Source organism: Pollachius pollachius, assembly GCF_949987615.1.
Source record: "Pollachius pollachius genome assembly, chromosome: 1".
NCBI classification, from domain to species: Eukaryota; Metazoa; Chordata; class Actinopteri; order Gadiformes; family Gadidae; genus Pollachius; species Pollachius pollachius.
The window spans coordinates 23,816,975-23,831,952 of NC_136934.1; the positions used below are offsets into that span (position 1 = coordinate 23,816,975).

The 14,978-nt window shown below is 40.8% G+C and overlaps 2 protein-coding genes across 4 annotated transcripts in view; both read right to left on the reverse strand.

Moving 5' to 3' along the window:
• Positions 1-7,772, reverse strand: part of LOC307079833 (phospholipid-transporting ATPase ID-like) — a 29,672-nt gene extending 21,900 nt beyond the window's left edge. The window contains exons 1-10 of one of the 3 annotated variants that reach the window (XM_079742340.1): positions 7,703-7,746; positions 7,351-7,463; positions 4,960-5,037; positions 4,032-4,090; positions 3,725-3,838; positions 1,706-1,804; positions 918-979; positions 748-820; positions 503-573; positions 164-246 (exon numbers count right to left, since the gene is read on the reverse strand). In XM_079742340.1, the coding sequence (XP_079598466.1) occupies positions 164-246; positions 503-573; positions 748-820; positions 918-979; positions 1,706-1,804; positions 3,725-3,838; positions 4,032-4,090; positions 4,960-5,002 (604 nt within the window). In that variant the 5' untranslated portion in view covers positions 5,003-5,037; positions 7,351-7,463; positions 7,703-7,746. Of the gene's footprint in view, positions 1-163; positions 247-502; positions 574-747; positions 821-917; positions 980-1,705; positions 1,805-3,724; positions 3,839-4,031; positions 4,091-4,959; positions 5,038-7,350; positions 7,465-7,702 lie in introns of those variants that run through there. The other 2 variants (XM_079742339.1, XM_079742341.1) reach the window with 2 other exon arrangements.
• Positions 7,773-9,055: 1,283 nt separating this feature from the next.
• The window catches only part of LOC307089816 (protein unc-13 homolog B-like), a gene marked incomplete at its 5' end in the record, with an annotated part of 30,779 nt that continues 24,856 nt past the window's right edge, over positions 9,056-14,978 (reverse strand). Inside the window, 11 exons of the mRNA XM_079756247.1 lie at positions 9,056-9,397; positions 10,051-10,210; positions 10,856-10,939; positions 11,447-11,503; positions 11,627-11,774; positions 11,876-11,947; positions 12,104-12,148; positions 12,972-13,095; positions 13,439-13,576; positions 13,877-13,965; positions 14,166-14,192. Coding sequence (XP_079612373.1) covers positions 9,115-9,397; positions 10,051-10,210; positions 10,856-10,939; positions 11,447-11,503; positions 11,627-11,774; positions 11,876-11,947; positions 12,104-12,148; positions 12,972-13,095; positions 13,439-13,576; positions 13,877-13,965; positions 14,166-14,192 — 1,227 coding nt within the window. The 3' untranslated portion in view covers positions 9,056-9,114. The remainder of the gene's footprint in view (positions 9,398-10,050; positions 10,211-10,855; positions 10,940-11,446; positions 11,504-11,626; positions 11,775-11,875; positions 11,948-12,103; positions 12,149-12,971; positions 13,096-13,438; positions 13,577-13,876; positions 13,966-14,165; positions 14,193-14,978) is intronic.

A 14,978-nucleotide genomic window follows, 5' to 3' on the forward strand; every position in this document is an offset into this window, starting at 1 on the left:
AGGCAATACCTTAGGATGCATCTCCTTGTAGGACACTTGACATAACGGTACATTTTGTAGGACTACTGTGAAACCATCGAAACACAGCGTGAGCTTGCGTGTGTGCGTTGATGTGTGTGTTTGTGTGTGTGTATGTGCGTGAGTGCATGCATGCGAGTGTTACCATTGAAGCCAGCCAGTCTGCTAATGTCATCCCCCAGGGCACCAGTCACTGTTAGAGCCTGTCTCACCTTTAGGTTTGTCTCCCTGGGAGAGGAGGAAACATCCCAAATATTGAACTAGAACTGATAGAACGACCCAATGACCTCAGTGTGCAAAGTCAAATCCAACACTGAACAGAAAACAGACAATAGTCACCAACTAGATTAAACACCAAAGAGAAAACAGACACAAACTACATTAAACACCTAAGAGAAAACAGGCACAGACTACATTAAACCATGAACAGACACAAACTACATTAGACCCTGAACAGACACAGCCACTACAGACACACACTGACCCGTCCAGCTCGGCGGTCTCGATGTAGACCAGGTTGAGAGGTTCACTGCTGGAGAGCAGGAGCAGATCGGCCTGAAAGGACAACAAATAGCCGGTCACTTTACCAAAGTGTCCTAACTTAACTCATTCAATAACTTAATAACTAATTCATAAATAACAAAACATGAACAAGCCCGACTGACCCCTAATCAGAAGTTTGTTTAATATCTATAACATTATAATAAACGTAAATATGCATCCACTGACTGTAATGAACTGGTTGCTCTCCAGCTTGATGATGTCGCCCACCTGGACGTCCATCCATCGCTCGCTGCACAACCTGTGGAACAAGGAGACAAGAGACACAAAAGGAGTCAAGGAGACACATTAGGTGACTTAGTTTAACTGTAACGTAATGAATGGGTGAATTAACTTACTTTCCATCGATGAGCACCTGGACTTTACGGTTGTTGACTCGATTGTCACTCCGGTGGCGATTCTAGAACCAAACATATATTGTACGTTAATACTACACATTATATACATAACAACACTTATACTAGACATTATATGCATAACATCATTTATACTACACCTTATATACATAAAATCATTAATACTACACATTATATAAAATATTTACATTAATACTACACATTATATGCATAACATTAGTACTAGACATAATAAACAAAACATCATTAATACTACACATTATATTCATAACAACATTAATACTACACATGATATATATTATTTACATTATTACTACACATTATATACACAACAATATTAATACTACACATAATCTAAATAATTTACACACTCCACATTCTATACATTAATACCACACATTATATGCCCAACATAATTAATACTACGCATTATATAAATAATTTACATAAATACTAGGGTTAGGGATAGGGTTAATCCTACATTATAAACATTATGTAGACATTATATTCATTAATGCTAGCTAGAAATGTAATACATTACGTACACAAACATATTACACATTGTATACACATACATACTGAAAGTACATCTAGCATGTACTTGGATCTCCACATTGAGCATATTTGCTAACACAGAAGTGTAACTTGTGTTACACTGTGTAACTTGGCCTTTAGGATACACTACATAAATAAACTTTATTTAAATAAATACTTCATATTATATACACATACTACACACTGTATTGAATACATGACAAGTTTGTTCTTACGATGTCATCAGTGGCGTCTTTAGCTGCGGTGACAGCGAGCACCAGGACCAGCGGCACGACGGTGGTGAACCAGGACAGTGAGGAGATCTGAGGGATCACCTACACACACACACACATCAAACTACACAGCCATAATGAACCAGGAGACACACACAGAAACACACACACACAACAAACTACACAACGCTGGTGAACCAGGACAGGGAGGAGATCTGAGGGATCACCTACACACACACACACACATCAAACTACACAGCCATAATGAACCAGGAGACACACACAGAAACACACACACACAACAAACTACACAACGCTGGTGAACCAGGACAGGGAGGAGATCTGAGGGATCACCTACACACACACACACACATCAAACTACACAGCCATAATGAACCAGGAGACACACACAGAAACACACACACACAACAAACTACACAACGCTGGTGAACCAGGACAGGGAGGAGATCTGAGGGATCACCTACACACACACACACACACATCAAACTACACAGCCATAATGAACCAGGAGACACACACAGAAACACACACACACAACAAACTACACAACGCTGGTGAACCAGGACAGGGAGGAGATCTGAGGGATCACCTACACACACACACACACACACATTAAACTACACAGCCATAATGAACCAGGAGACACACACAGAAACACACACACACAACAAACTACACAACGCTGGTGAACCAGGACAGGGAGGAGATCTGAGGGATCACCTACACACACACACACACATCAAACTACACAGCCATAATGAACCAGGAGACACACACAGAAACACACACACACAACAAACTACACAACGCTGGTGAACCAGGACAGGGAGGAGATCTGAGGGATCATCTACACACACACACACACACACACACACACACACACATTAAACTACACAGCCATAATGAACCAGGAGACACACACAGAAACACACACACACACACAACAAACTACACAACGCTGGTTAACCAGGACAGAGAGAAGATCTGAGGGATCCCCTACACACAAACACACACACTCATATTAAACCACACAACCATAGTGAACCAGGAGACACACACACACACACATATTAAACTACACAACCATAGTGAACCAGGAGACACACACTCACACACACACAACATACTACACAGCCGTTGAGAACCAGGACACACACACAACAAACTACACAACCATAGTGAAACAGGACACACACTCACACACACACATTAAACTACACAACCATAGGGAACGAGGAAACTCACACACACACACAAATACACAACGAACTACATGACCATAGAGAACCACGATAGACACACACAAAAACATACATATTGAACTACACAACCATAGTGAACCAGAAGACACACACACACAACAAATTAAATGGCCATAGAGCACCACGAGAAGGAGGAGATCTTGGGGATCATCAAGACAAACACACAAATAATTTGTCCATATTTGGCATATTGGGGCAGGGCTTGAATGGTGTGTGTGTGTGTGTGTGTGTGTGTGTGTGTGTGTGTGTGTGTGTGTGTGTGTGTGTGTGTGTGTGTGTGTGTGTGTGTGTGTGTGTGTGTGTGTTCTAGCGTTCAGACATTTGTGTTCACAGTAACAGCTCTAATCGCTTGCAACCTCTGACTGATTAACTTAGCCTGTTCTACACTTCCTGCTTCCACCCACTGCCTGCTCACACGCAAAAACACATTTTGAGCAATCTTCTTTCAATTCCTCAGACTTCCTTAAACTCGGGGATTGTACACATCCATTGCACATCCAGTTTTCGGCCCAGTTTGCTTTGCCTTATTGAGGGGAACTGATTGAGATCCAACAAAATCAACATAATATTGTTTATAATGACACAAATAATGAATTTATGACCCTGATCTTCATCTATATAGAACAAGGAAGCCACATGTCTGCGGCTCTGCGTACAGCTGTGTTAGCGTTATTGACTCCCAGACAGAGCAAAGAGATACACTACTAGATGTTGTGGTGCGGGTGTTTTGGGGTGGTACCTGAAGCAGCAGAAGGAACAGGAAGTAGACGTTCGCGATCCTTTGGAACTGCTCAAAGAGGTTGTGTGGCAGGAAGGTGAAGAAGTTGTATTTGGAGGTCTTAATGCCATTGGTCTGAGGGCCAGGGAGCAACCATGTTAACACAATTCCACTTGTATAAACCTTTTAGTTTGCGTGCGTGTGTGGGTGTGTGTGTGTGCATGCGATTTAGAGTTCAACTTAACAACTTATTTACAATGAAAGAGACAAACCACGTACAGCACACATGCAGTAACACAAAACCGTGGTGATACAGACTGATGCTCACCGCATACTTGAAGGACAGGTTGTACTCTCGGTCATTAGCACGAAGTTTTCTCTCAAACTCTAGTTGGTCAAAACACAGATGTCAGAGGTCAACACAAAGCCATCCATGAGACAAGTTTTTATGTTTAAAGGAACAGTTTGCTGATTCAACGGATTCAGCCTATCGTTGGGGTATTGGAAAGCGTCTTAAAATACTGCAGCTTAACTTTCCAATATATTTTTTGTATTTTTTCTTTATTTAGGTCTCGGAAACTAATTATAAACACATATAATATTAGCTTTTTAATAACTTTTGCAAGGTGTGGCAAACTGCCAGTGTTTTTTCCTTCCAACAAAATCGAATTACACAGATTTAATTAGAAAGATAAGATAAGAAAGATAAGTTTTGTTATATTTGGCTACAACTCTGGCCATGATACGAACTGACACCCAATACGCAACATTCATAATGCTGCAGATTGTCTAACCGAATTTGGCTATAGATGTGTTAGATCTGTGAACTTCTCCTTTATGTCACAGTTTTACCCTGATGAGTAGACAGTTTGGCCTCTAGCCCTTTGTTCAACCAAGATTATCGCCGCCTCTGTTGCTGTCACCTCCTACAGTACACCCAAGATGGCTGCTTCCTCACCTGTGCTGCCCCGCCCATCTCCACACCTGAATCAGATTACCCTCCTTGTTCCCCGTCATATACTGCAAGATTGTCTAGTGTATATCACCTAACCTACCAGCAATATTCATCCTGATTGACCCTGCCTGCCTGATCTACCCGTCTACCTGGTTTGTTACCTCTGCCTGTGATTGGACTTTGATTTGAAGAATTTGGACAATTACCTTCTGCCTCGGAATTCATACGTTAAGGTTCTGTGAATTCTGAGTAGTTAAGACTTTAACAATCACATTACACATCAAACAGACTAATGGCTTACCTGTCTCTCTGTTCCTCTTCCAAGTGATACCGAAGAACGACATTTTGTCCTCTAGCCTCACTCACCGCTCGATCATATCTGTGAAATATAATATTTTTTATATATATTTAACTCTCTCTCTCTCTCAAGTGCAAGGAGGAAGGAATGCCATCAATGAAAGAAATGAAATAGTCCTGATACCAAAAGACACATAGTATACCAGTATTGTGTATACAAAGTAACTTGCACTGCAGTGTGTCCAAAAACAGCTGGAGAACAGCTGGAGAACTGCACCCTAAATAGCTGTGATACAAACAGTGACCGAGTATGTTGATTCAGTGACCTATGATGTATTTTTTCCCTCATAAAACCAAGCTTGCACCTCTCCCCTCACTTACTCATATTCTGTTCAGCATCATTTCCTGCCTCCACTAATACCTTTCCATTGGACACAAATAATCCTAACACCACTGCCTAACCCTAACTAGCCTCCACACTAGACCCCTGTCTAACCTCCACTCCCTAATCCTAACTGGAACCAGCCTCCACACTAGACCCCTGTCTAACCTCCACTCCCTAATCCTAACTGGAACCAGCCTCCACACTAGACCCCTGTCTAACCTCCACTCCCTAAACCCACCTTCCAATTCACCTTCCAGGAACAAAGCAGTAAAGTAACTCCTTATAATAATGTTACACTTCAATAGCAAACCATTATTTGTAGCAGAGCAAAAAACATAACAGTGCGCTTGAATGTTTTTCTGTGCGTGTTGCATAAAAGGCTGTGTGTGTACGTGCGTGTGTGTGTGTGTTGCAGGTTAAAAAAAAAAGGTTTTCCCAGACAGGAAACAGTTGTTTTAAGACCCTGCCCCTTAAATATGGTTGCCATGGTGAACTCAGAGATGGTTACTGTGGTGCCCTCATAGCTATACAGCCATATGTGGTTGTTCAAGAGTGTTTTTTTACAAGGAGACCTACATGTATATATAATCCAATATATAAACCCAAGTAGTATACTAGTAGTTGTCAGCAAGTCACAAACTTACTAAGACACAAATATAAACTTACCGCCAGCTACATTCAGCACACTCTCTTTATCTTTTCACTTTTTATAAGATTCACAGGACGCAACAAATCACCCATTTCTTCACAATGACCCAGAGCAGCAGCATTCCCCGTATTGTGCTTATCTTATCACACCTTCTATTGTTAGCCTCTACCAATGTAGGCCTGCATTTGACCTTTCACACTACGTTGGGGTTAGTTATTCTAGGTTGGGATTAGTAACTCTGTGTTTGGGTAAATTACTCTACGTGGGGTTTGTTACTCTATGTTGGTGTAAGATATGCTGTTTGGTTACTCTACGTTGGGGTTAATTACTTGGCGCAGCTACACTATGTTATGGCAAGATACTCGATATATTAATTGCTCTCTGTATAAAATAGGGGTTGGCTATTTCACTTCTGTGTTATGCCTGGGAATGAGGAACATGTGTTTCAACATTTTTGGATTATGCAACCAACCAACTCCAACATGTAATCTACGTTTGCTTGTTTTTTATAAAATGGATAAACAAGTATTTTACTTTAAAATAAGAATCGTGAGGTTTGGTGACACTGTGACACTGAAATCTTTGCATGTGTTCTCAAGACCCTTTGGAGTTATGTGGTAAATTGTCAGGATTGTCATGGAAAGTCAGGCAGTCATTTCTCCATTGTCCCTTCATAACAGACCATGCCAACCTGAACACTCTAGCGCTCCCGAACAAACAAACACTGAATTATTCACCTGATCTCTCGGGTCACAAAGCCAGAGTCAGTGGTCTCCTCCGCTCTGTTGACTAGATAACACCCTGAAATTATTATAAGGGTAACCCTAACCCTGACATTAGGGTTGAACCCCTGACATTAGGGTTGAACTTTTATGTTGGCTGTTCCACAAATAAGCCTGACCCTCTCACCTCCTAAACATCTAGCCCTCCTCATCCTCTCACCCTAACCATGGTCCTAACCCTATATGCTGCAAGATCATAACCATCAGGCCTTTATTCTCTCACCCTAACCCCGGTCCTAACCCAATACCCTCTTCCTACCTTCCTAATCTACGATATTCTAACCTTCTAATCCCCTAGCACTAACCTGCTACCTTCTAACCACCTAGTCTCTATCCCTCAACCAAGTAAAAAAAAAAAGCAAACATTTGAACAGTTTATAAAAGATCATGACGATGAAACATCAGTCCACATCTGGGAAACAATGTTACTTTATGTTATACTATACTTTTGTTTGTTGTGATTATTTAAAATAAGTATGAGTTGCTGTGCTGAAAATGCTCTTTAGAGTTGTCTGTAATCGTTCATCTGTATTTCTCCGCATTCCGGGATTCATCAGTCGATGACGTGCCTTTACTCACCATAGATGACGTTTTCTCGATTGGTCAATCTTAATTGATAGAATTCATATTCATAGTGAATTCATAGTGTGGCTCATTGAAACCAGGCGTGCCGTCATGCAACTCGGTCGCTTCTGTAAAGTGGTGTTTCACCTTCTATCAAATAGTGAAACAAACCAGAAGTTCTCAGAGATTCTTAGATGCACAATGAACGTGAGGAGAAAGCTTCCTGTCTCAGCTCCTTCCTCATGTTCCGTTACAATGTGATAAAAACACCCGATCAGTCACTTCTCCATTCCTCATCCACTGTCTACACAACCTTTATATATATCCCCTCCACACCCGACCCAAGGTCAAGAGACAAAGCGCTTACCGTTAGCCCAGCGGTGCAGAAGGAGCAGAGTCGAGTCTTGGTGAAACTTTTAATATTGGTGCTGTTTTTGTTCAGTCACACTCCTCCTTCTTCCTCGGGCCGACCACCCCCTTTCCTTCCTTCCGCCCTCCCTCTCTCCTCCGACAATGCACCGCTAAAATAACCAGTCTAGGTAGTTTGCATTCCAGTTATTTAATTCATGAAACACATTTGGAGTTGTTGCTATGACGGAAAACGGTACAGGTTAACTTAAGGATAGTAGAGACTCTGAATCACTGCAGCGGACAGATGGATACACCATCGTTGTTTTTGTTCTCAGGTAGGCTACTGTCCAGAGATGGGTGAGAATACAGAAGTCCACGTTTTGGTGCCTTCGTTTTTACTTGTTGGCTACGTGAGGTTTATCGGTTTGTTTATTGAGTGAATAATATAAATAAATCCAGCTACTGCAGTAATGCACGAAAGGATTTAGTTTAGGATTATGCACATTGCATTATGAGTAATATTACCAGTAGAGTTTGTAAACAAAACAAAAAGTTAGATCTCACTATTTAAGTCCCTTTGCATCAGGATTCAGAGATACACAGAACAACAAGGCATACTTCTTCAAATGCACCATTTCACAAAAAAATAGAAATCCCAAACGGATACGTACTCAAGATAAACGAAGGGATATATTAATGTTAAATATTTTTGTATGAGTATATTGAAAGGGTTAGGATTAAATCAGAAAGACTGACCCAAACCCATGTATACAACAGACAGACAGCCTAACCCTAAGCCCACATGACAGAACAAAAGTAAACATAGTTGAACATTGATGGATACTTTCATTATTTGGCACATCATCAACATGAGATAATATATAACATAAGCTATAACACACTTTCACAATGGTTAGATTAACCATCACAACAATATGCTGTGATGGCATTGTCATTGTTTGTGAACGTTAAAGGTTTTGTTTGATATGCATCCACAAAGTTACATTATAATATTTGGAACCATTTCCAACCAACTGGCACTGAAAAACATGGGCAAATCTATACTCTATCCTAATTGCAACACAATACACCCTATCAACTTGACTGAACTGCTCAATAAGGAACGTAAATAAGTATATTATAATTATCATTATTATTATTTTTATTATTATTATATTATATATTATTATATTATATATTATTATTATTAATATTATTATTATTGTAAATTTTACTTATCTTATTTTACCTAATTTTATCCTTTCGTACTTATCGTACCGTGGGTCAGAGATAAACGCAATTTCAATTCCTCTGTATGTCTGGCACATATTTTGAAATTGACAATAAAGTTAACTTTCACAGACACCCGCTGTCAAAGGCAGCCACCAGAACTGCGGTGAGGCGTTTCCACTCATCCCAAACACACATTCAGCGGCCTTCCTCCACGGGACGCGTGTCAGACTTGAGCTTAACAAACTCCTTGGCCACGTCGTCGGCAGGCCGCTGGGACAGGATGCGGACCACCGTGAGGCCCGTCTCGTCCATGTGGATACGCGGCCCCAGGGGGCACCAGAACACGGCCGTCTTGCGTCCGGCCAGGTCCCGCAGCTGGACCACGGCCGTGCCGACCAGGCGGTCCGCCCGGCCGAAGCAGTAGTCCCTTACCGCCAGCTGCAGCTCGTAGCAGTCGGGGGACTCCTTCCCCAGGAGGCTTCGAGGACGGTAGAGAGGTTCATATTAGGAGCGGCCATTTTGTTTTTCAGTTGAACTAAAAACAGGAATTTTCAACAGGAATAAGTGACCAAATGAATATTAAATAAAGAAATCAATGTCAAAGAAGTTAACCAATATGTCTATATGTATTTTTTCTGTCCTTGTGATGAGATGTTAACAGAGGTCCTCCCTGTGCTCACTATCAGAATTGTAGGGGTGCAAATCCATGTCTTGGCCCAAATCACAAACTGGCTCTTTCACTAACATGGCTCCTAATCATACCCTGGTCTCCAGTTCAACAGCATCATTCCTCACCTCTACACTGTGGTAGACATTGTTACTGGCTGCAGTGCATCTCAGGTGCTACACACTGGTAGAAACTTCTGCCACAACCCCTTCCTCCCATTCACATACTGACTATGAACATATGAAGAGTGCTTTGGGTGCCTTCAAAAGCCCTACAGAATGTTTATTTTAGGATACAAATAAATTATTAGATTGTGAATTATAAATTGAATAATATGTAAAAGTACTCTTTCTATGCATTTGTGGTGTAAGATGCACACAAATATAAATGAACACATGTATTAAATGTTTCAGCTGTGGTACTGACAGGGGGAGTGGGTAGAGTTAGGCCCCAAAGCTACTCACAACTGAAAGGCCTCGTTGAAGTTGGCAGTGAAACTGTTGTTCTTTGACTTGGTGGCAAACTTCCTCTTCTTGTCCGCTATGAAGGGACCGGCCATGTTCAGCTCCACAAACGGCCGGAACATCCCAGAGGTCTTCCACTTCATGTCATTCACCGCAATTACTGGTTGAGAGCAGGTGAACAGCACATGGGTGAGGACCAGGTGAACAGCACATGGGTGAGGACCAGGTGAACAGCACATGGGTGAGGACCAGGTGAACAGCACATGGGTGAGGACCAGGTGAACAGCACATGGGTGAGGACCAGGTGAACAGCACATGGGTGAGGACCAGGTGAACAGCACATGGGTGAGGACCAGGTGAACAGCACATGGGTGAGCACCAGGTGAACAGCACATGGGTGAGGACCAGGTGAACAGCACATGGGTGAGGACCAGGTGAACAGCACATGATGAGGAGAAGGTGAACAGCACATGGTTTAGAGCTGCCATGCCTCTGGTTTTATTTTTTTATCATTTCTGCCCAATTCCTTGTTTAATGGCTTTCTAAACTAGCCAATGGGAGTTGTATGATATCTGCAAGATGCTCAATTAATAATAAACACAAATATGCCAACAATGTACATATACGTTTGTCTTAAATGTATGGGTTTCTGTTTGTGTGTGTGTCTGTGGTTGAATATAAATGTGTGTGTGTGTGTGTGTGTGTGTGTGTGTGTGTGTGTGTGTGTGTGTGTGTGTGTGTGTGTGTGTGTGTGTGTGTGTGTGTGTGTGTGTGTGTTTCTAGGAGTTGTGTTGTTTTGTCTTACCTTTGACGTTGACCTTACGATCCTTCCCAGGGACCATATCTATCTGCACCACAGCCTCTCCGATGGCTTTCTCCACCCCAGAGCCTACAGATACAAATGCACTGGTCAGCACCTTCCATTCAAATACACTTGTCTTCCACAGAGCAATGAAAATAGTAATCACTGTCTGACAGCAATTTGAGCCAGGGATTAGGTTAACCCTCACCGTATACCTAATTAACCAAACCTAAAGCTTTGTTTGATCTAAATCAAATCCATCCCTCAGCCACTATTAAAATTAGAAACAACTAATTAGAACTCCTTTAATCTAAATATCAGAAACCCTACCTCTTTAATCTTAATATCACAACCTCTAGTCCCTTAATCTAAACATCAGAACTAATAGGCTTACATCAGAAAGACAGGTACTTTAATCTAAACATTCAACACTAATCCCATCAAAACATCTTGCCCTTTATCTAAATATGAGAACAAGGTCTATAATCGAAATATGAGAACCACTAGTGCTATCATCTAAACATCAGAACCACTACTCCTTTAATCTGAACATCACAGTTTCTTAAATATCTGGTAACATTTAAGGTGTCTTACCCCGGTCTGGGCGGGCCTTCTCACTAGCAGTGATTCTGATTCCCATCCCATCATGCACTGGGAGGAGAAGAGAATGAAAGAAAATGCATAAGAAGTAAATATTAAACATATGAAAATATAATGGTTTTAGGTCTCAATGGTTATTCACCGAGTGTGTGTGCGTGTGTGTGTGTATGCCACCTTGTGCGTGCTGTGTGGTGATGAAGGTCTTGATGAGGGCGTCCGTGCTCTGAGAGTAGAGAGAGAGAGCGTAACGCAGAGAGGCCACCTCAGGACTGGTCTCCACCACCGACCTCTTCAGGCCGCTCCCCCCAGCGTGGAAGTATTGCTGAAACACAACATCACAGCGTCAATAAAATCCTATTCATATTTAAGTCGAAATATATATGTGCCAACTATAAGACTGTGATAAGGCTCTTAAATGTCTACCTTGATGGCCTCCAGTCCAGTGTCCAGAATCATACATTGTTTGGCTGACAGGGTCTTCGGATCGCTCCCTCCCTGTTTATACATACCAATAAGAATATTATAATACAGCTATGTTCATATACACATCAGTGAACCAGTTACCTTTACGTTAGAGAAGTCATATGCATATGAAATGCAACAACGATATTGTATAATATAGATTATCATTTATATTCATATATCAGTTACCTTCATGTTGGAGAGGCCCTTGGCGGCAGTGAGGAGCTGGGCTCCCTGCATTGAACAAAACAGTCAATGAATTGTACATGTATATATATATATATATATATATATAATATGCAGCTTAGTTTCTTAGGTTAGGCCAGTGGTCCCCAGACCATTTTTGTCAGATCCCCCCATTGAAAAAATAAACCCTACCACTCCTTCTACCTCCAACCCCTGGTCCACCATTCTTAGTGAAAGCAATGGCATATCCTGCATTATGTACATACAGGGATTTGTTTAAATTGGAACATATTTACAGGACAGCCAATTCTCTGACAAATAATTTGCCTCAGTGTATTGTACAGAAGCTATTAAAGCCAGTGCAGTGCAGTGCAGTCTGTGCACGGCCATAGCATTTGCTGTCGTGTTTAGCCGTAACATTGCTGTGGACACACAGTTCGCCCAGATAGGGTTAGAATAACATGTCTAAGGGTTAGAATAACGTGTAGGTTTAATAAAGTGTGTTAGGGTTAGAATGGCATGTGTAGGTTAAATAAAGTGTGTAAGGGTAGGGTTAGAATAACATGTGTAGGTTAAATAAAGTGTGTAAGGGTTAGAATAACATGTGTAGGTTAAATAAAGTGTGTAAGGGTTAGAATAACATGTGTAGGTTAAATAAAGTGTGTAAGGGTTAGAATAACATGTGTAGGTTAAATAAAGTGTGTAAGGGTTAGAATAACATGTGTAGGTTAAATAAAGTGTGTAAGGGATAGAATAACATGTGTAGGTTCAATAAAGTGTGTAAGGGTCAGAATAACGTGTTTCAGAATTCAAATAATGTGTTTAAGGGTAAGAATAACGTGTTTAAGGGTTAGAATAAAGTTTGTTTTACCAGACTGCCGTCACTCTGTGGTAAAACTATGGTCTTTTCAAGGCTGCTGAGGACCATCTTCCAAAGGTCCTTTAAGATTCTCCTCAGAACAGCTTTCTCACACACATCGGCAAATATGCTGAGACTGATGACGCAAAACACACACACACACACACACACACACACACACACACACACACACACACAGAGTTAATAGCCTCACATCTTCAATTTATAACCATATTTCTGGCCACAGGTTAGGTTTTTGGTTAATGGTTTTTCTGTGGTTAGTTACTGGTGTCTCTTGGATTAGTTACTGGTGTTTCTGAGGTTAAGGTAATGTCCTGTTTTTTGGGAGGTTAGTTACTGATGTCTCTCTGGGATTAGTTGATGGTGTAAACAGGGTTATTTACCTACTAATTGAGTTTGTAACTTGTTTTTCTAGGGTTTAGGGTATGTACTGGTTTTCCAGTGATTCTTGAACTCACGTTGCGTCCAGAAACTCCATGAGAGGTCTGAGCATAGTGTCTGCATCAGCCTCGGCCGTGTTGGGGTTGGGCTGGCCCTTCATCTGGCTCAGGATCTCAGCCATCTGACGCATACAGCCATTAAGGCGGGCCAGGAAACTGGGAGTATAGAACAGGGATAATAGAATCGATATTATAGAACAGATATAGAACCAAAATTATAGAACAGCGATAATAGAACAGGGTTTATCAAATAGATATTATAGAACAGATATAGAAATAAAATTATAGAACAGCGATAATAGAACAGGGTTTATCAAATAGATATTATAGAACAGATATAGAAATAAAATTATAGAACAGTGATAATAGAAGAAGGTTTATCAAAAATATATTATGGAACATATTTAATTGAACATAAATCCCAGTCTGTCATGTCTGCATGTGTTGGTGTGTTACCTCGTTCCAAACATGACACTTAAATTATCCAGGACGGAGCTCAGATTCAACTGCAGCTCATAAAGGACGGTAGCTTCCTCTGTGTCGAGCTGCATTCCCACACAAACGCACACACACACAAGCACATATGCACACATTTGTTTATAGAATATATATATAAAAAATGAAATGAGACAGTATGATCATAAAGTAAAAACATGATCAACAGAAGAGAAACAATTAACATGAACCTAAAAACATGATGACCATAATAATAACAAGCAAATTAATTCCTGTTGGGACTCCCTACCTTCTTGATAGAGTTTACATCTTCGGTCTGCACAGAAGAAAACAAACATTAAAACACAAGACAAGAAAACATCTGAACAAATAAAATAATGAGAAATGAATGTACAGCCTTCATTTCATGTCCAGAGATATTATACACCAGGTCAAGGACCAGGTCAAAAAAACACTCAGAATCATCACGTTGGTCTGAAGAACTCTAACAAAATACAATCACACATAAAAACTCAGCTCATGGTTCCTAACTAACCCGAGTATAGGTTTTGGTTCTAACTAACCAGGTAGTATAGGTATTGGTTCTATTTAACCAGGTATTGGTTCCACCTAACCCTAGAATAGGTATGGTTCCTAACTAACCCTAGTATAGGTATTTGTTCTAACTAACCAGGTACTGGTTCCAACTAACCTTAGAATAGGTATGGTTCCTAACTAACTGTAGTATAGGTATTGGTTCCAACTAACCCTAGTATTGGTATTTGTTCAAACTAACCAGGTATTGGTAACAATTAACCCTAGTATAGGTATTGGTTCTAACTAGGAGAGAGGGAGAGAGAGAGAGACTTTACCTGCTTCCCCCTTTCAGACTTTTCTCCCTGTAATGACAGTCGTGTTATATTCAGATATTTTGCTCAATATACTGTTTAAGATTTAATTGCTTTGTGGTTAGAAATGTATGGATATATTGGGTCAGCATTCATACATAAATACATATATACTGTATACAATAACCAATCAAAACATGTTTTCATAAATGTTTGCCAAATTATTAAGTCATGTCACGGGTCATCAGAGCAAACGGGATGGACCTACGCCAATG